The 20,585-nt window shown below is 46.8% G+C and overlaps 1 protein-coding gene across 21 annotated transcripts in view; it reads right to left on the bottom strand.

Moving 5' to 3' along the window:
• KALRN (kalirin RhoGEF kinase) overlaps positions 1 to 20,585 on the bottom strand; it is a 792,110-nt gene that overhangs the window by 559,460 nt on the left and 212,065 nt on the right. For 6 of the 21 annotated variants that reach the window (XM_049878496.1, XM_049878604.1, XM_049878631.1 and 3 more), the window contains exon 2: positions 7,828 to 7,902. In XM_049878496.1, the coding sequence (XP_049734453.1) occupies positions 7,828 to 7,902 (75 nt within the window). Of the gene's footprint in view, positions 1 to 873; positions 7,641 to 7,827; positions 7,903 to 8,185; positions 10,691 to 15,584; positions 17,460 to 20,585 lie in introns of those variants that run through there. The other 15 variants (XM_049878449.1, XM_049878468.1, XM_049878486.1 and 12 more) reach the window with 8 other exon arrangements.

Raw genomic sequence — 20,585 nt, 5'->3', positions numbered from 1 at the left:
TAAACCAAACCTGTTGCCGTCAGTTGATTCCGACTCATAGTGACCCTACAGGACAGAGTAGAACTGCCCCATAGGGTTTCCAAGGAATGGCTGGTGGATTTGAACTGCCGACCTTTTGGTTAGCAGCCAAATGCTTAACTACTGCGCCACCAGGTTTCTGAAGGACTAACAATTACACGAGGAAGTACTTTCAAAAGTTCTCTAAAAACATTAGATAATAATGAAAGTGGGTAATTGTTCTTATTAAGAAAACAGTCTGGTTCAAAGTGTTATGTTCCTTGGAAATTTAACCTCCAGCTCACTTCTCTTTGCTTGTGCAGACCTCTGTGAGGGGGAGCGCTCACGATTAACTGACTACCATGGTGAGAACCCTTAAAGCAACAGCACTGCTGGGAGGTTATTAGATTCATAGAAAAGACATTAAGTGTTTTCTATGAAGCCAAGATCCCAGCCCTGCTTGCCTGCCTACCTACCTGAGGTGCCACCTGTCACTCCTGCTGGAGAAGTACATGAATCTTTATCTGAAATAAGGATATTCAAGGTCTTAATCACTACAAATGCCTATGTACACACTATGATTGCAAATGTTTTCTAAGTATCACATGGAAAATGCTTAAAGGAGTATATCAAGATGGCAATCACTGTTATTATGTTGAAATTTTAGATGATTGATTTTTCTTTTCTCCATTTTCCAAACTTTCTATTCACTATTATTTGATTTAAAAAAATTTAAAAGTATTCATTAATGGGTGGCCACAATTGGGAAGCAGGACCAGATTAGCTCAGGTGGGCTAGACAGGAACAAAGCTAAGGTACAGTAATTATGTCCTTACAGGGCACTGGTGAGTACGCAACAGGCTCCCCACCGCTCACCTCAGACAGCCACCACATGACCCACGAAGAGAAGATTACAAGGGGATCCAGTGCAAGAGGGAGCAGGCATGACATGGCCATCACCAATTCTAGAGAAGAAGCTGAACGCTCGATCGGTCTTCTGAACATGGAACTCTATTAGCAAAAAGGGCAGAGCAGCCCAGTGCTCCCACCCAAAGTAAGCTGAGTAATGTTTCCCTCTGATTGTGGGGTCCAGGAGCTGCCAAATACAGATAGAGGGAAAGCTTGGCAAACAAAATTTAATCACTTCCAGGATATCCCTGAGGAGGAAATAAGGAGCCAGGAAGGGGAAAAGGATCAAACACAGTTGGGGCCATTGAGAGATTTGGCCCTGGTGAAAATAATGTTTCAGTCTCTCCAGTTGCTCAGCAAGGGAAGGTCTGTACAGTTATGCTACAGAGTTGCACCCCTGGGCCCCAGCTCTAGACCTTCCATACTACCAGCCCTAGTTCTTCATACTAATAACCACCTCCATGTCACTTATCTTGAAAATGGTCTCCATCTCCCAACTGCCTTCCATTCTCATAGCACATGAGGAAAAGGAAGTGGAGGGATTAAATGGAAGCTGTCCCCAAAACTAGAGGTTCTCTCTTACTCTCAACTTTCCCCTCCAATCTTGACCTCACCCTAAGGATTTTCATTCTTGGGTGGCTTTTAGACACAGCTGTTGGTTTTCTTCCTGACCCTCCATGGATACTTTATGAGTACCACCATGGGAACATGGGGAGCCAAGGGTAGTCTGACTGTCTGACTAAGGCATTTGGAAGGCTGATTGGCACTGTCCCTACTGAGTACGAGCCAGCATCATAGTGAGGTAAGGTTCCAACAGCAGAGGAAGGGGCAGTGAGGAGAGAAAGCCTAGGGGAAGTGCAATCCTCTCCCTTCTGGAAGCGTGGATAAGAAGTCAAGAAGCAACAGCAGAATCATGCCATACACTTCTCAGAAAGGAAAAGGTCTCACAAGTTTCCAGGAAGAAGCGGACAAAAAAGCATAGAGGAAGAGAGTCATTATGGTGGAAAGGGTGGAGACAATGACGGAGTAAGATCTCAGAACAGCACACAGGGAAGGGGGTCCAGGATGCACGTAGGTAGGGTTGCCTCTTTCTCTGAGGCAGGCTGGCAGAACTCAAAGGGGGAGGAGTATGCAGAGGGAGGAGTTTGGAGAGGGAGGAGTTCTGCCTGCCTGCGGACACTGTTCTTTAGGTGAAATAGAAGATAAGGTCATCTGTCAAGGGCCAAGGTATGCTTGGGGTGCTGAGGAGAGAGAAGCAGAGCCATCATTGGAGGGCTCCCCTAGAAAATGAGCACAGGCTGTGTGCACGGGGTTAGGGGTAGGTGGCAGGGTGTTGAGGCATAGTAAGAGCTCCATTGAAGGATTTGGCAATGGTATCCATATTAGGCTCCAACTTGAGTGAAGCCTGAATAAGGCTAATGCATGGTGTAAATGAGAAGGCCCAGTGAGGGTGGGAGATGTCTCGCTGGACTGTGAGCTCCCAGAGAAAAGGGAAAGGAGTATGTTTTGTTCATCTGGTATCCATCCTCCCCCAACTCGTAAGAGAATATCAGAAAGGTCAATGGTAAGAGGCTAGGGCCACAAAGAGGCAATCAAGGGTCAAGATCTTGGATCTGCATGGCCATGGTAGGGAGGTGAAGGACTTTGGTGCCAAGGAGGCTGAGGCGCCATGAAGCTGTAGAATTTGACTGATAATTAACATGGATGCTGAAATTAAAAAGTGTGATGGGCAGAGATAAGGAATACAAACCCTCTACTAAAGTCCATGTGCATTGTGAAGGGGGATTACACAAGGGTGTGAGGCCAAAGTAACCATGTTTTGAAAAGGCGATAGAGATGATAGCAGGATCTTCGAAAAAGCCATTCACTCATTCAACAAATACTTGTTGTACGTATACTTGTGCAAGGCTTTGGTGCTAGCAGTTATAGGATAGAAATGCAGAGGATAAAGAGAGGCGAGGGGTGGTTTGATGTTCTAGAAATGACGATGATCCTCCTTTTGTTGAGACAGGGCAGGACAGGGATGTGGGGAGGAGGTAAAGCTGAAAGTGGAAGAAGAAGTTAAGACTTCCTTGAGTGAAGAAGAGGTGGTGAAGGAATGGTGCTCAAACTTTTCAGAGGGAGTCAGGCTATAGTTATGGCAACCAGATTAGGGTAATCTGAAGGAAGGGGAAGAGAAATAAGTCTAGAGAAGTGTACCAAAAGTTTGGTCCATGTAACAACAGTTCTACAAAACATTAGTGGATACACACACACACACACACACCCCTATAATTTTTTAAAGGAATGAGGTTATTCCATAGTTTGGAAAATGCCAGATTAAACAAAGATAAATAGGGTTCTTTACTGCAGGACTTCCCAGAGCTTTATGTTAATATGCTTTAAGAAGCAGTGCAGATCTCCAACAGGAAGTTATACCCTGCAGCATTTTCCAATCTTACTTGAAAGTGGTACCTCTTTTTCATTTTTGAGGATTGTCTTGTGGGCCTGTTGTTCTGTGTAACACACTTTGAGAAACACAGGCCCAGCGTACAAAAGACTGTGCCACATTGGAGTGTTCCTGGGGTACAACAGGAACAAGTGCTAGTGGGCAGTGAGGAGGCAGAGAGGATCACCAGGAGGTGGCCCAAAGCAGAGTGTATATACCCAGAAACGGGCCCCGCACAAGAAGACTGGATAAAAGGGACAACAGGTGCTGTGGGAGGGAGGTATAAGCAGCACAAACAAAGGGGAGAAGGGGAGCAGGCCAGCAAGGCTCACTGAGGGATACGCAGGAGCTGTGGGCTGCACTGGATTGTTCCAAATGGATGTTCCCATGGCAGTGTGGCTTTCCTTCCACCCGGCCAAAGCTGGGGCGTGTGCCAGGAAGGGCGGGCACCACCTCACCATTTGTTTCTCTGCTCTCCCCTTGTCTGGGAGTGCTTTCCTCTCTGGAAGAAATCGAACGGTTATAATGTGTTGCTTAGTTCTGGGTTTCCTTCTTGTATTTTGTGTTTTGTCTTGTAAAGGCTTGGGATGCAAGAGGCTTTTATGCTTGTGCTTTGTTTTTTTAAGATGCAGCTACTTATCATCTCGCTGGTTCCCTCAGCCTCCTTCGCAGCCACAGAAGGACCATGTTCCACAAGCCTGAGAGCCCTTGGCACCATGTGCAAATGAATACAGGCCTCTGGGCCCACACCAGCCCCTAGGATTGAGCTGTATGCCCCCCATTACCCCCAGAAGGTTCTACCTGCCTCTTCCTCACAGAAGCACATGTTGCTTCTATGTGCTCCATTCTAGGACAACTCCCTGCTATTTGGAAAGTCTTTTCCAGGGCTGGCTGGGCCCTTCCCCAAGACTCTGACTGAATTCACATGGGAGGCGGAGAACATGACCAGTCACAAAGCAAGGATTCCCATGCCAGAGGGTAGTGCAGTGTGTCTGCACTCATGCCCTGAGCTGATGTGGAACAGAGTGGTGCTCAGAAGACATGCATTAAATCTAGAAAGGCTTCCTTGAAGAGGTGAGGAGAGAACTGACTTGGAAAGGAGAGATGCGGCACATACTGGCAGAAGGGTGTGGGAAAGACACTATAGGCAGAGGAGGCGTCAGGCAAAACAGAACTGGGAGGATTAGCCTGCCATCCAGGGTACAGGAAGGAGATCAAGTTAACCAAGGATCAGGGGTCGGGGGAAAGAAAGAAGCAAAGACCAGATGGGGCTCCCTAGAAGGCAGTGGGCCATGTCTAGAAACCTGGGATAGAGAGAGGCAGCAGAAGTCAGAGGCCTGGCACTGCCTAGTGGCCTCCAGGACACCTTCACAAGGTCTTCCCACATGCTCATTAAGCACTCAGAATCCCAGTTGACAAACACATTGGAGGTTATCTTGTCTGTGCCTCTACCCATCCTGGAATCCCTCCTACGTGATCCTGCCAAGGGGCTCTTCAGCCTGTGCACCAACATCCTCAGTGACAGGGAGCTCACTACCTAACAAGATATACAAGCCCTGGTGGCACAGTGGTTAAGAGCTCGGCTGCTAACCAAAAGGTCGGCAGTTCAAATCCACCAGCTGCTCCTTGGAAACCCAATGGGGCAGTTCTACTCTGTCCTAGAAGGTTGCCATGAGTCAGAATGGACTTGATAGCAGCGGGGTTAACATGAACAGGAAAAGGCAGCTTCCCAGTCACTCCTGTTTAACAGCAACAACAATAATAAAATACTACTTCTTCTTCCTCTTCCTTCTCCTCTTCCCTTCTCCTTTTTCTCCTTCTTCTACTACTACTACTACCACCACCACCACCACCATGATGACGAGGACCATGACAGTGTGTACTTAGTACTTTACAAAAGCTTTCATACACTCCCATTGGATGCTCTGCCCTCACCTCCCACCCCTACCCTCTGAATCATCAGGTCCTCGGCTTTCCAGGTGGGAGACAACTGCTGCTTGGTTCCCCCTCTCTCCCTTCTTTCCATCAGGTCTGGTGCCCATCAGCCCAGCCCCACAGTGCCTGTGGAGTGAGCCCCTGTACTGTGGAACTGTACCTGCCTTTTTCTTTGTGACTCCACACATCCAGAAATAAAGGCTTGGTCCAGAGGTATAAACACTTTGGTGTGTTTCTCAAAATGTGATCCTTGGCCACGCAAATGAGTGTTATCCCACCTCCTGCCCCAGGGCCCACCAGAGCTTCCGATTCAGGTGGCCTGCGGTAGAGCACTAGGGCTGGTACCTAGAGTAATTCTGGCATACGTGCTAGTACGAGAATGGCTTTCCTAAGGGAAAGGGCCACCAAGATTTTTCTCAAAGGGCCAGGTAGTAAATATATTAGGCTGGAAGGCCACCTGGTCTCTGCCACAACAACTCAACTCTGCCATTGTAGCATGAAAGCGCTACATGTGATAGGCTGAGTAAGGCCCTCAAAGATACCAGGTCCTAATCCCTGGGACCTATAAGTACCTTATATAGCAAAGACTTTGCAGATACAATTAAGTTAAGGATCTTGAGATGGGGAAGTTATCCTGGATTACCCAGGTGGGCCCTGAATGCAATCACAAGTATCCTTAAAGGAGAGAGACACAGGGAGGCTTGACAGACCAAAGAGGGGAAGGCAGTGTGACCACAGCGGCAGAGACCAGAGTGATGCAGTCACAAGCCAAGGAATGCTGGCAGCCACTAGAAGCTGGAAGAGGTAAGGAACAGATTCTCCCCTTACGAGTCTCTGGAGGTAGCACGGCCCTGAAGATACCTTGACTTTGGCCAGGAAAACTGAGTTCATACTTCTGGTCTTCAGAACCGTGAGAGAATAAATTTCTATTGTTTTAAGCTACCAAGTTTGTGGTAATTTGTTATAGGGGCAATAGGAAACGAATACGCTACCTAAACAAATGGGCATGGCTGTGTTCCAGTGACACTTTATTTACCAAAACAGGTAGATGGCCCACAGGCTGCAGTTTGCTGGCCCCTCAATTAAATGTGAGGAGGTCCAGATGCATAAAATGAGTGGGAGAGGGAAGATGGGGATAAATTTTTGGTAGTTACTATCCAGGGGGGAAGGAGTTTTGGTAGCACAGTGGTTAAAGCACTCGGCTGCTAAACAAAAGGTCAGTGGTTTGAACTCACCAGCCACTTCATGGGAGAAAGATGTGGCAGTCTGCTTCTGTAAAGATTTACAGCCTTGAAAACTCTATGGGGCAGTTTTACTCTGTTTTTTTTATGGGGTTGCTATGAGTCAGAACTGACTCAACGGCAGTGGGTTTAGTTTTGGAATCCAGGGTAGGGGGTACATGGAACAACTAAATTCAATTCCTCAAGTCTCCTTTGCCAGGAAGGAGAGATAAAGGGGAGCCATAAAAGCTTCTCAATCTCCAGTCCGTGAACCACTCAGCGATGAACCCAAAGAAAAGCTCTGGAAATGTGCAAGGTGGCCAGACTCTTCCAGCTGCAGCATCTCTCCCTGGGGTCTCAGCAGCTCCCGCGGGCCCCACAGTAAGGTGGACAGACTCTTCCAGCTGCAGCATCTCTCCTGGGGTCTCAGCAGCTCCTGCGGGCCCCATAGTAAGGTGGACAGACTCTTCCAGGCGAAGCATCTCTCCTGGGGTCTCAGAAGTTCCTGCAGGCCCCACAGTAAGGTGGACAGACTCTTCCAGCTGCAGCTTCTCTCCCTGGGGTCTCAGCAGCTCCTGAGGCCCCACAGCAAGGTGGACAGACTCTTCCAGGTGCAGCTTCTCTCCCTGGGGTCTCAGCAGCTCCCACAGGCCCCACAGTAAGGTGGACAGACTCTTCCAGCTGTAGCTTCTCTCACTGGGGTCTCAGCAGCTCCTGCAGGCCCCACAGTAAGGTGGACAGACTCTTCCAAGTGAAGCATCTCTCCCTGGGGTCTCAGCAGCTCCCACAGGCCCCACAGCAAGGTAGACACACTCTTCCAGCTGCAGCATCTCTCCTGGGGTCTCAGCAGCTCCTGCGGGCCCCACAGTAAGGTGGACAGACTCTTCCAGGTGAAGCATCTCTCCCTGGGGTCTCAGCAGCTCCTGCGGGCCCCACAGCAAGGTGGACAGACTCTTCCAGGTGAAGCATCTCTCCCTGGGGTCTCAGCAGCTCCTGCGGGCCCCACAGGCCTGGAAGGGTGGGGTGGGGTAGCGCCAGGTGAGGTAGCTGTTTGGGGACGTGCTGGGGGGCTGGGAACCTACCTGTGGGTACGCAAGTCCTCCGGGATATCCAGCTGGGCCCAGAATGTTCCTTTCTCTTTCTGTGTGCCTCTGGAGAGAGGAAGCAGCTGCTCCAGGCTTCACTTCCGCCCCCACTTCTCTCTCACAAACATGCAAAGAAGTGAGTGTGCAAAGGCATACATACATGCACACATACACACTCACACACATGCATATACACACAAACACACACATCTTTTCTAGGTCTATTACAAAGGAAGGGTGGCCCAATACTCACCAGACACGAAGGCCACTTTTTCCTTTAGGATGGGAAGAACATCAGAAGCTTTCAAACCATCATTCCGAAAAGACCCTGTGGGACAACAAAACAGAAGGAAGCAGGGTGAAATAGGCCAGATGGCTGAATCACTGGGCCCCACCCTCAGCCTCCCAAGGCCAGCCTGGGTGAGAAAGCCATGCCGGGTTCAGGCCCTACAGCTCAGCCCAATGAAACTGCAGAGTGTCCAGGACAGGAAGGACACTTCCAGATGATGCCAGGCCACAGGGGGTGACCAAGAGTTCGGACCCTCCTGGTCCCTCTCAAGGAAAGGACAGTCCAAGTCACTCCCCACCCCACCACCACCATACACACGCACCACGTATGCAACTATCCACGTCCTGGGGCGGCAACTACAGTCTTGTCACTGTGAGCAACTTGAAGATGGGGGCTTTTTTACTTTCATCTTCTTTGTATACCTAGTGAGTAGCAGAGTGTTGGTACATGGTAATACCAAGATGGACCACAACGCACTAAGTAATCCTTTCTGCCTTTTCTTTAAGCAACACAGACTATTAGTCCTCATTTTACAAACAGGAAAAGTAAACCACAAGAAAACCCAAAGTTAGAAGCAAAGCTCATGACAGAAATACCTTCCTCCACCTTGCTTCCCCTCCTCGATGGCATCATCGTCATCCACATTGGACAGGAGGAATGAGGAGACACCGATCTCCTGGGACAGAAATGCACACCCTTCTTCAGCAACCCGTTCTATGGCTAAACCTTGCTTCTCACTTGGAAAGTTCTTTCTGGGGTCCCGCTGAGTTCCTGTTAGGGGGCTGGAGGCAGAGGCCTGGAGTTCACATAGAAAATAAAGATATGCCTGGAAGCCCAAAGACAGCCCAGCCAGCGTGAGATGTGTGGGGAGGGAGGGCCCACTTCCACACACACGAAACCCAGGCCAGCCCTCCGCACCCCTATCATTTAATCAGAGTGTCCCACAAGGACATGCAGGGACAAGCAGCCCACACTCACGGCCCTTCCCAGCTGTAAGTGGGGTCTTTGTTGTATGTTTCCATTTGGACACAACACAATGGACCCCAGAAGGCGAGCGATTCTGCGCCAGCTCAGCGGGACAGAACCAGAGACCCTGGATAACCCTCTCTAGTTGGTGCCTCCTACGCTAGGCTTATGCCCCAGTTCCTCCCTTGGGGTCCAAATCTGACAACCTACACAGGACAGCGACAAGCTGGGAAGCATGGTCCCACTCAGGACTGCTTCAATCCTAAACACTGACTCTTTCAGAGACCCACTGGGAATTGTGGCAACAACCCAGGACTGAGACCTCTGCCAAAGGAAGAAAATGGTCAACTGCACACTCAACCAAGAAGGAAGACAGACGCATCCCCAGCTGTCACTTTTCATGCTTAGAGGTCATACTCTAACCCAAAATAAATTTCCAAAGTGTATCCGACTGTTTCACTTATTTCTTTTTCACTAAATGAAGACAGTGACCCTTTTTATTCATCAGCTGCTTCTCTTTACAAGTTATCCCACAGCACCTGATGCTGGAGTACAGCTGCAGGTTTACTTAGACAAGGTTGTGTGTGACAGAAGCATAACACCGTAAAAAAACATCTCTAACTTCAAAGACTGTAAGCATTCTTTTGTCCTTTCTAGCCTTCATTTCTACAGATCTTTATGCCCTCGCCTTATCTTCCAACACAGAAAACCAAGTAAAGCTCACTTGTAGAGACGAATTAGGATCAATATAAATTACTACAGAATTTACAAATAGATACATGCTGTTTGTTTTATGTTTGTTTCTTTGTTTGTTTTTCACCCTCATGCCTTAAGGAGACTTTTCGGCCTCCTGGCATGGAAGAGTCCTGTTAGGCTTTGCTAACTACATAACAATAGACTTCAATTCTTTGTGTAAAATGACGATTTTGCATCAAAATTGTGTATTTTCATATGTGAAATAAATCATCGGGGCCCTGGTGGTGCAGTGGTTAAGCGTTTGGCTGCTAAGCAAAAGGTCAGCAGTTTGAACCCACCAGTTTGCTCCTTCAAAACTCTACGGAACAGTTCTCCTCTGCTCTATAGGGTTGTTATGAGTCAGAATCAACTCGATGATAATGGGTATTTTACACATCAGAGTTTTCAAACACTCTCCCCTGTATCGCTGTGCCTGCTGTTAATTTCTATAGAAAAATGTTTAGTAATTGTGAAGTTAAATTTCAGCCCTATCTTCTTCCGGATTAATTACAAGTTCAAAAATAGCAAGGCCCAAACTAATGAAATTTTCCTGTATAACAAGAGACCACATAACCCTCTTCTCTCCTGAGCTCCTGTCCTATTTTTTCCATTTCTTTTCCCCTCCCCACTACCATGTTAAAGAACATAACCAGTAACTGGTGGCCGTCAAGTGGATTCTGACTCACGGCAACCCCATGGGCTGCAGAACAGAAATGCACTCCAGAGGGTTTTCATGGCTGTGACCTTTTGGAAGCAGGTCAGCAGGCCTTTCTTCCAAGGCACCTCTGGGTGGATTTGAACCTCCAAACTTTCCATTAGTAGCCATGCATTTAACTGTTTCCACCACCCAAAGACTCCATAAGGTATACAAAAAAAAAAAAAAAAAAGTTGCTGTCAAGTCAATTCTGACTCATTGCACCCTTACAGGACAGAGAAGAACTGCTCCACAGGGTTTCCAAGGAGCAGCTGGTGGATTCAAACTGTTGAGCTTTATGGTTAGCAACCGTAGCTCACCATAGCTCTTAACCACTGTCCCACCAAGGTCCTAATTCCACTCATGTTCCCAGATCTTAAGGAAGAGATTCAAATTTGCCATTATGGAAGCAAAAAGTTGCCCTGTCCTCCCCCTTCCTACCCATTCCCCCACCACTGTGGAGAATGAACACCAAATCTCACCCCTCACACGCCACTCATCATGCCCCACCTCTCCCTTCTCCCCTCCAGAGCACACAACCTGAGAGAAAACGTGCAGTTTGCCCATGCTGCTTGCCATCACAGCCGAGAAAATGTCAATATCTTGGATTGGGCTGTTCTAAGATTCCTAGGGCTTCCTCTTCCCAGGCCAGAGTCCTCCCCATCCAGTTCAGACCACTGCTGGACTATCTGCCAGGTTGAATGCCCACCACAAGAAGGTTTACAAATCCTTAACTAGGGGATATTCATTTCCAACGATGGCAAAAACAAGATTTTTTCACATTATAAAAGGATTTGCTTCAGGGTCTCTTTAAATAGAAGTTCCCTTAGTGGTCTGAATTAGTTTTTCATTCACCAAAAATTGAATTACAAATAACTCTTCCTCAATAGATGTATTATGTAAAGCCAAGTAGAGCTAAACTAATTAGCGCAGCAGCTCAGAAGCTGGCAACCTTGCATATAAAACCTGTTTGCACTGGCTGAAGATCCTATGTATCAATTCCCCCAGGGCCCTTGTAAAGCCAGCTGTTGGAATACATAATAAAGGGTAAGTTCATTGAAGACTAACTCAAACAGGACCAATGAAATAGCAACATGCTTTCACTACCAGGTACATGTCTCTGTAGACCCATAGTAAATGATCAATAAATATTTGATGAAAGAATAAATAAATGAACAAAATGTTAACCTTCCTTAAAGTGACTTCCTCAAGGTCAGTGGTCTCATCCATCACACCAAGCACTAGTGATCAGAGTAGATGATCTCCAAGGTACCACCCAGCTGTAATGCTCTGAGACTTTCTGGACCCTTCTTTCATATATATATTTATTGGCCTTTAAAATCCTCAGTTTATCAGATCGATATGCTTTGAAAAGAAGTATTTGGGAAGAAATTCCCTAACAAGATTCAGTATACACTGGGAAGATGAAACAACTCTTCCCTAGCTTCCAACCCCATTCTTTTTCTGGAACCACTTTAGGGGTTGGGATGTTCAGGGCAGGTCACTCCACTTTGCAGGTAACCCAAATTACCAAAACTGAGAGAAGAGTGATTGATAAAAGAACTTCTGTGAGGCATACCCACATTGGAAGAGGCAGGTTTGAACTTCAATTGCTATTTTTGGTACAAGGTATATTTGACAGCATCGTTAGACTATAACCTCTAGACCAGTCTTGGACCAGCTTCCCCTTTAAAAGAAATGCCTGCTGGAATGGTAGGCTCCTTGCTACCTCTAAAGAAGCCTGAGAAAACAGCAAAACCCCTAAACCCTTGGGGTTAACTGCAGGAGACAGAAGGACTAGAGGGCACCCTCACAGACCTGACCCAACGTGGGTGTTGCGCTTTCTCTTAAGGACAAAGGTATGCTTCACTGGCATTCCATGCTAATCCCACCCCGTTTATGTCCTGCTGCTGTCAGAATTACAAGCCTGCTGTTCCGTTAATTAGCAAAGTTAAGATGCTCTGCATCTATTAACCTAGTGCCGTCTATATCTATTAAAAAAAAAATATTAGGGAAGTAAAAATTACCACCGCCTTCTCCCCAGGATTCTCCAGCACGGGTCTCCTCCCAGGCCCACATTTGCCTCCTCCTTGCTCCAAATGTGTTATGCTTACATCGCCACAGGCTGTTTCTCATCACAGTTTCCTAGTCGCCACTTCCCTTGCTGGAAAATGCCAGTCGTGCTCACTCCTGCTCCCAGCCTCTGTGTGGCCCCGTGTGGCAAGGGCAGGGCTGGCCCTTGTGTTTTATGTCTCTGAGATGACACTGAGTCTCCCAGAGCATCCGGGTGATTTGTGACCCTCTGTGCTCATCTCTTTCAAAGGCAATCCTGGTTTCAACAAGCAAAGAAACAAAAACCTGAGTGGGATTTTATTGAGCATTTGGAGGTGCAAGCTGCCTGGCTACCCATGGGTTGCTCTTTACTGCCTTTTGGTGTTCAGTCAAGCCCCCTTAATTTGCTTGTAGTTAGAATTTACCGTGTTAGTATTCTACAGATGCTCCCAGTGGGCCTGAGTCCTGTTTCACCAACTAGATGGCAAATTTCCCAACACTTGGGTCTCTGCTTCCTCTTTCCTTTCTATCCCTGTAGGGTGCACCATGGAAGCCTCGCTCAAAGGCGGCACTGAGTCACTGACTGATCTGATGCTGATGTACAAAAGACGTTTGGCTTAAATGCAGAGTTCCAAACACTCAGGACAAAATTTGGCCACACCTTGGTTTGGGTGTAATTTGGAGAGTTTTCCTATCCCAGCATCATTCTTTCATCAATTCTTTATTGAGCACCTTCTTGGTAAGCTTTGAATTAGCAAATAAGAAACAGACCCTGCTCTCCAGGGGGCTTCCAGGCAGAGAAAGATACATGTACAAATAAGGACGCTGAGCCGTTATCAGATAGGACACCACTTGTACAGGCTGCAAGGGGGCTCAGATAAAAGTCTTCATGGAAGACGTGATCCTAAAGGTAAGTCGTAAAGTCTTGCTACTCAACGTAGAAGCCATCACCTATCACCTAGGAGCTTTTTGGGAATCCAGAATCTCAGAACTCACCCCAGACCTACAGAATCAGAACCTCCATTATAAGAAGCAGCTCAAGTAATTGATACATACATTAAATTTTGGGAAGCGGCATACTAAAGAATGTCTTTCTATTCCAGAGTTGTCTCAGAGACAGAGATAGATAAAATGCATCTTTTAGCCTGGTCTAAACAAGATGTCTAAAGTCTTATCTTGGACTACTCACCATCCCCCCTCCGCCCACCCCCAAAACCTGTCCACACGTGACGGTGGGAAGACCCCTCACCACTACCCAGGGATTCCATTACACTGTAACTCACCACTGATATTTAACTCTGGAAGAAAAAGGCTATCTAAGAGATAGATAACTCCCCCTCCAGGGCAGTAAGACTGGACCATTTGTCATGTTTTTTTGACCTTATAGAATCAGCAGCAGAAACGTTTATGAATAATACCTGTTGAAGCTGTTCAGAATTTCAGTAGCCTAAGCCACTCTCTCATGCGTCAAATAGTTTAATTTTGCAACAAATCTTGCTTGCCCCTTCAACAGTCAGAGCCCTGCCTTCTCTAACTGCTTCTCAGCACCTAAGTACTGTCACTGATGCCATCTCTGAGGCCGCCCCTAGAGAAAGAAGAAGTCGGTCTATTTATGACCCCTCATCCCACCTGCCCCATCTCCCACAGGTGCAAAGCCCTGCACCAGTGCACTGGACAAACTGGACACAACAGAGGAAGGAGAGGCACTCCCACCCCGGGGAGCTCCGCATCCCCAGTGCTCATCTCAGGCAGTTCTCTCCCTTGGAGAGGAGACCTAATTTCTGTTCTCTGAGAATTTCCAGCCTAACAAAATACCCAGTGCCCATTTGCCCTGACATCAGAAAGCTCCCAGACTCTGTATAAAAACTATTTAAGATTTTTGACAAAGAACCCTCTTGCCCTGCCCCCAAACCTGGCCATTCCGTCGTTGCTGTGTGCCATCGAGTCAATTTTGACTATATCCCCTATATTCTGATTATTAGTTCCAGCAGCCACTGAGTTACCCAAACAGAAGCCTGGGAGGCATCCCGGACTTCTCTTCCTCTTTCACCCTAAACATTTACTCATTCAATTATGTTGATTCTACTGTTTAAATCTCACTCTCACCCATCATTTCCTCGGTGCAGCTCCCTGACCTGCTCATTAAGTTTTGCCTGACCTCTCTATCAAGTTGAGTTTTCCCCCAGATTGTACCTCATACTCTATCACTCCTGAATGGCATTTATGCGTTTTCATTTTACTCCCCATTAACTGAAACTGACTCCTTAGAGTAAGGACCATGTCTTATTTGTTGTTCTACCCCAGCACCTAGCACAGTGCCCATCATACAAAAGGGGTTCAAGAAATAGTGAACTGAAACTGAGCACACACAGGTACTAAGAAGACAGAGCGTTGAGGGTGGTGAGTTGGAGGTGACCGATCAGGGCATCTTGGTCTGTAAATGATGATCTTTGAACTAGGCTCTGAACCTCCACCCTTCCACCTCAATTCTGCTCTGGCTTCGAAGAGATGGAGGAGGTTGGACACACAGCTCCTGCTAAGGTCAGTGGTGGAATATGGGGCAGGGGGCACTGGAACTTCGTCTCTTTTGATCTTCTCCCTAGGTTCTAAGAGAGGCAGAAAGAATGTCTGTCTGTGAGTTGCCTCCTGGGAGCCTGCCAGGCCAGTAGTAAGTGGACAGCTTGTGTAATAACCCATGATCCAATTTGGAACTGAGTCACAAAGAGAAGAGACATAAGGACTAAGGCAAAGCCCTCGGGAGAAGACATTGTCCGTGTAGCTGGGGATGGCAGAGCACCTATCAGTGGTAGAGGCAATGATCTTGTCTCCATTCCCCTCATTCTCCCTCTTCTCCTCCCAGCCCCTTCTATGTTAACACAAGAGAAGGAGAGAGAGGTGGCAAGAGTGGGAGAAAATGATGAGGAAATAGGGTGAGAGCAAGAGATGAAGAGCTGGAGAGAAAGACACATGTACACACACACATGTGCACAGAGAGAGAGAGAGAGATGGAGGTGACTTTTTCTTGTCTCCTCTTTACAGGCGCTAATGAGCTATTGAGGGAACTGCCTGTTGGAAAACCCCTCTGGTGACTATAATATGTTCCTTGGAGTTCTCGTTAAAACAACTACCACCGAGGCAGGTAGTGTGTGCTGAAAGGAACAAATCTGGGCAGCGTTACATCAGCAGTGGAACACACAGCACAGTGTGGATATCCACATGTCTCTCCCCATCCTGGTCCTCCATCAGCCCACAGTGAGACCCAGCTGTCACTCACCACTGACACCCGCAAATGTCAAATCAGCTCCAGCAGCATCCTCCGTTCCCAGGCGGCAGCCGTAGAAGCCAGACAGTGTGGCAGGGCTCTCCTTAGCTAGAAGCCATGGGCCTTCTAAGTGAAAGAAATTCATGAGCCTCAGCTAACCTGACTTCAAGCCAAAACCAAACCTGTTGCCACTGAATTCAACTCATGGTATTCCATGTGTTACAGAGTAGAACTGTACCCCACAGGGTTTTCAAAAGGGGAGAGAAAAACACAAGGGCTCCTCTTTTGGCAGTTGCTAGCCACCAAGTTTTTCAAAGCCAGCTGACCAGGTCCTAGGAAAAGTGAGGCAGTGGCTGGGGGCCTGAGATGACAACCAGGTTGTGCAGTCTTTATCATTATGGAGAAGCCAAGTTCTGCTTTCTTACAACTCTGACAGCACTACACTTGAACTTCACTCCCTGCAATGACCATTTTCTGACCTGCACTATAGTTAGTTGTGTACCTTCCCCAGGGTACCTTCCCTAACGCTTCCACCACCATATGGACTGTGTTTCTCCTATATCACATGGCATGGACCATATTGTGCTATCATTGTCCGCTGCCGCATCTAGCTCCCTAACTAGACTCTAAGCTCCTTAAGGGCAGCTACTAGGTGCTTATCTTGGTATCTCCAGTGCCTGGTACACAGCTGGTGCTTAATGAGTGACCCAGGGACCAAGTCTTATACATGCACAGTGCCATGGTGCCTTCCACACAGAAGGTGCTTAATAAATTCTATGCCTCTTCCTCCCTTCCCTGCTGCACTCATTTCTTCCTCCATCTCCATCCTTCTCCCTCTCTCATTCTTCCACAAGAATGCTAATTGTGGCCAATTTTAACATTAACTTTCTACAGTCAATATTAGATATAAAGGCCTGGCTAATGGGCTACTTTTGAAGAGCAGACATTTGTAACACTTGCCATCATTAAATTAGCTCCATTAAAGATCACTAATAATTAGCACTTTAAACATGTAGGTAACACCTCTCTAAGCCTAGCTAATGAGCAAACCATTTCTGTTTATCCTTCACAAGATTTAATATTAGCTGGAGTTGAGACCTCAGCTGCAATACACACAGACTCTTTCCCTCCCTCCCTTCTGCTCCAGAGAAGTTGACATTTTTCAGTGTAATTCAGACACACACACACAAATGACCATTTTTGAACTGACTATATCCCACCCTTCTCTCTCTCTCTCTCTCTCATTTTTTTTTTTGTACTAATTCTTTCCTAACTAATCAGGTTATTTACACTGCTCATATTTCATGGGAGGTCTAGATGGTAATAGATTTCCTGTCTTTTTTGTTACAGTGAGCACTGTTCTTGGTTGGGTCCTTAAAGTAACACAGAACATTAGCACTGGGGTGATGAATATGAGTCAAGTGTTGAACGTTAGTGGTATAGTTGCTATTATATTTAGAGAGAGTCACTGAGATGCTTAGAGACAGACATAGAGAGAGTTCAGACATACAGAAGTCTTGTTCCTTGGGACGCTCTTCCCCAGTGTGCATATCGATAGTCTTTAGTTAAATGACAGCATAATAACTTCCAGGAGCCTTGGTGGCACAACAGTTAAGCATTCAGCTGCTAATGGAAAAGTTGGAGGTTCCAACCCACCCAGTGACTCTTCAGGACAAAGACCTGGCAATCTGCTTCTGTAAAAATTACAGCCTAGAAAACGCTATGCAGCAGTTCCACTCTGTCACATGCAGTTGCTAGGAGTCGATCGACTCAATGGCACCTAACAACAACATAATAACTTCAGTTAAAGATGAACTGCTGATTTGAGAAGCCAGCTTGAGGGTCTGTCACCAAGCATGCTCTGGCAGGAATCCAAACTTGAAATGCCTCAGCACCTCCCCCTGCATCTCCCCTCTCCCCCCACTTCTCGTAGCCTGAAATGCAGGCGTGGATGGCAGTTAAGCAGCAATGCTTGGCTGCCGAGCTCAGAGCAGGAGACTCTTGTGGGCAGCTCCTGGAACAGCCCCTCTCACCCCAAAGCCCACGGCTCCTCCCTGCCCCCTCCTCCACTGTGTCTGATGCCATAACTGTGCCATCCCTGCCCCAGTCTCACTACCAGGCCTGTCAGTGGGACAATGCCAGAGGGATACACAGGGCACAAACTTGACACAAGTCTACCACAGACATGGGACAACTACTGCCAGAATATTAACCAGGTTTACTGAACTGCAGGTGCAAGCCCACAGGTGAAAAGTACCACAGCGAAAAGTCATATTATGAACACACACACAGTAAACTAAAGCACCCTCTCCCACTTCCAGGACGTGTGCTGCTGTCCTTGGTCCTGAGCTAGCCCTAGTTGCTACCTGGAGGGCTGCTGTCCAGCCTGTCCGGGTATTTGTGAACCAAGTGAGGAAGAGAAAGAGACAGAACAGACATTAAGATATCAGGAATATAAATCAATGTGCGGCAGCACTGACGGGCATAGAAATAGAGAGATACTGGAGAGGATAAAAAGACTTGTTTTGGTATTGTTTTCAAATAACTGCAATAACCAAGAAAGAAATGTCTGTGCACATATCCACACACACAAACACATACAGTTTCCATGGAAATGAGATGCCATGACTCCTCTCTGTTCCCCAGTACTATGTTTAGGTTTCTGGATAAAATGGCTAACTATATTTGAGGTGGGTGGATTGGCTATGGAAAGATTCCCAGGGTTTTAAAAAGCAATTTTTGAATCTCTCCTTAAGTTACTGCCTCAGGTATCTAAACATTGCCCGATTCAGTTCAATAAATATTTACTGAGCACCTACTATGTGTCAAGCAAAGTTTCAATTGCTGTGGGTACAAAGATAAACAAGATAGAGTTCCCATTCTTAAAGGACTTTTAGTTTAGGGGGACAGTTAAGGCATATTAGCATGCAATTTCAACACCATGTGAAAAATGGAATGATAGAGGTACATATGATAGGCAAGTATTCAGAAAATCCCAAAGGAATAATAAAACTCCAGAGGTAAGAAAGTCGGTAAAAAGCAAAAGAGCAGTAACTAGAGAAGAAGCAAAGGGATGCCGGGTGATCAGCAAGGCCCCAGGTAAGACGATACAGCGTCAAGTATAGAAGTCTCTCTGGTGGGGTCTAGGATTCCTGAGGGAAGTAGCTAAGACATGGTGGGTTTCTCATGACTTGGACCACCCTCCAAAGTCATAGAGAGATGAGTAAGGGATGACAACTTGACCCGAAGCCTCTCCTGGATCCATGACTCTATGGTTAAGGTTAGAGTCAGAAGAGGGGGTCTGCAAACTTATTTAGTGAAATTCCCAGAGCCTGGATCCTGGCAGGATAGGAAGGAGGTTCTCAAGTGTTCCCAGTCAGAAAGCCCCAGTAGGGGATGCCTGGTCATATTTGTTTAACAAGCCATCTCCTGCATGAGACGGTGAGCTCCTCCAGGGCAGCACATCCTGAGAGCCACCTCACAGCCTTGAGTAAAGCATGGGCTCTGGATTCATACAGAACTAAGTCTGACTCCCAGTTCCAGCACTCCTTAGCTGTGCTCCCTTGGACAACTTTCCTCTTCTGAGATAAGAATACCTACCTCACAGGTTTTTGTGACAATTAAGGGGGAAAATCTATGTGAAGGCACCAGGTGTATAGCTACTCTAACTAAACATAACACTCCTTCCCTCTTCCCTGTTCATCCTGGTGTCCTCGGCACGATGCCTAAGACATAGTTGTTGTTGTTGTTAGCTGCTGCTGAGTCAGCCCCCACGTCTTGGCGTCCCCGTGCATAACAGAACAAAATGCTACCCAGTCCAGATTCCATTCCCATGATCGGTTGCAGATCTGACCATTGTGATCCATATGGTTTTCATTGGCTGATTTTGAGAAGTAAACTGACAGGCCTTTCTTCCTAGGCCTTCTCAGTCTGGAAGTTCAGCTGAAACCTTTTCAGCGTCATAGCAACATGCATAGCAACAAGCAACAGCATCACAACAACATGCACTGACAGACAGGTAGCATTCGTACATAAGGTGTATTGGCTGGGAATTGAACCCAGTCTCCAGTGTGGCAGCCCAGTCTACCACTCCACCACCGGTGTTCCCCTAGCACACAGTAGATGTTCAATAATATGTGTTCATTATGTCAATGAACAAATGAGCGAGTGAACAAATAAGTGAATGGAGCAAACCCAGGACACTACAGCTAAAAACTGCCTCCTCACCTTCCCACAACACACCTGTAAGCCCATGTCGCTCACACCCATCTGTGTGGTCCCTGTGAATTTTCACTGTTTCCCTCCCCAGCCCAATCTGAGCTACATGGTGAGCACTCCAGCCACTCTTGCTCCCTTATCCAAGCATTTAATTGTAGCCATAATACCCTCTGCAAACAGCATTTTAAAGGAAAACTTATTTAAAGTTTAGGACAACTGTTATACAGCTGTTCACACTGTGGTGTGATTTTGTGGCAAGTAAAACAATGGCTACTGTTCATCACAGAGAAATTTGTCTGATGGCTAAAAGAAGTAAAGCCCAAAACAGCTGTAAAAAGAAAATTCCATTTTTCATTAAGTGTCATTTAAATCTTTTCCATGTAACCAAATAGGGCATATCCCAAGAATGTAAGACATTAAAGAAGAGTCGAATAAAATAAAACTCAAATAAAATCAACATGTTTTTTGGGTTAAAAAGCTAAATATCATAGCAGATACCTGTTGAATGAGTTTCTGTGTACATAATTACTATGTGAAAAGGAGCCCTGGTGGCGCAGTGGTTAAGCGCTTGGCTGCTAACCAAAAGGTCAGCGGATGAAACCCACCAGCAGCTCCACTGGAGAAGAGACATGGCAATCTGCTCCTGTAAAGATTACTGTCTTGAAAACCCTGAGGGGCAGTTCTACTGTGTCCTGTAGGGTAGCTACGAGTCAGAATCAACTCGACAGCACACAACAACAACAACTATGAGAAAAGAATTTCCAATTAGATTTTCTTCTAGAAAAATAGATGAAA

This window comes from Elephas maximus, chromosome 1, assembly GCF_024166365.1.
Source record: "Elephas maximus indicus isolate mEleMax1 chromosome 1, mEleMax1 primary haplotype, whole genome shotgun sequence".
NCBI classification, from domain to species: Eukaryota; Metazoa; Chordata; class Mammalia; order Proboscidea; family Elephantidae; genus Elephas; species Elephas maximus.
Note: the sequence above shows the minus strand (reverse complement) of the source record. Positions and strands in the feature narration are given on the sequence as shown.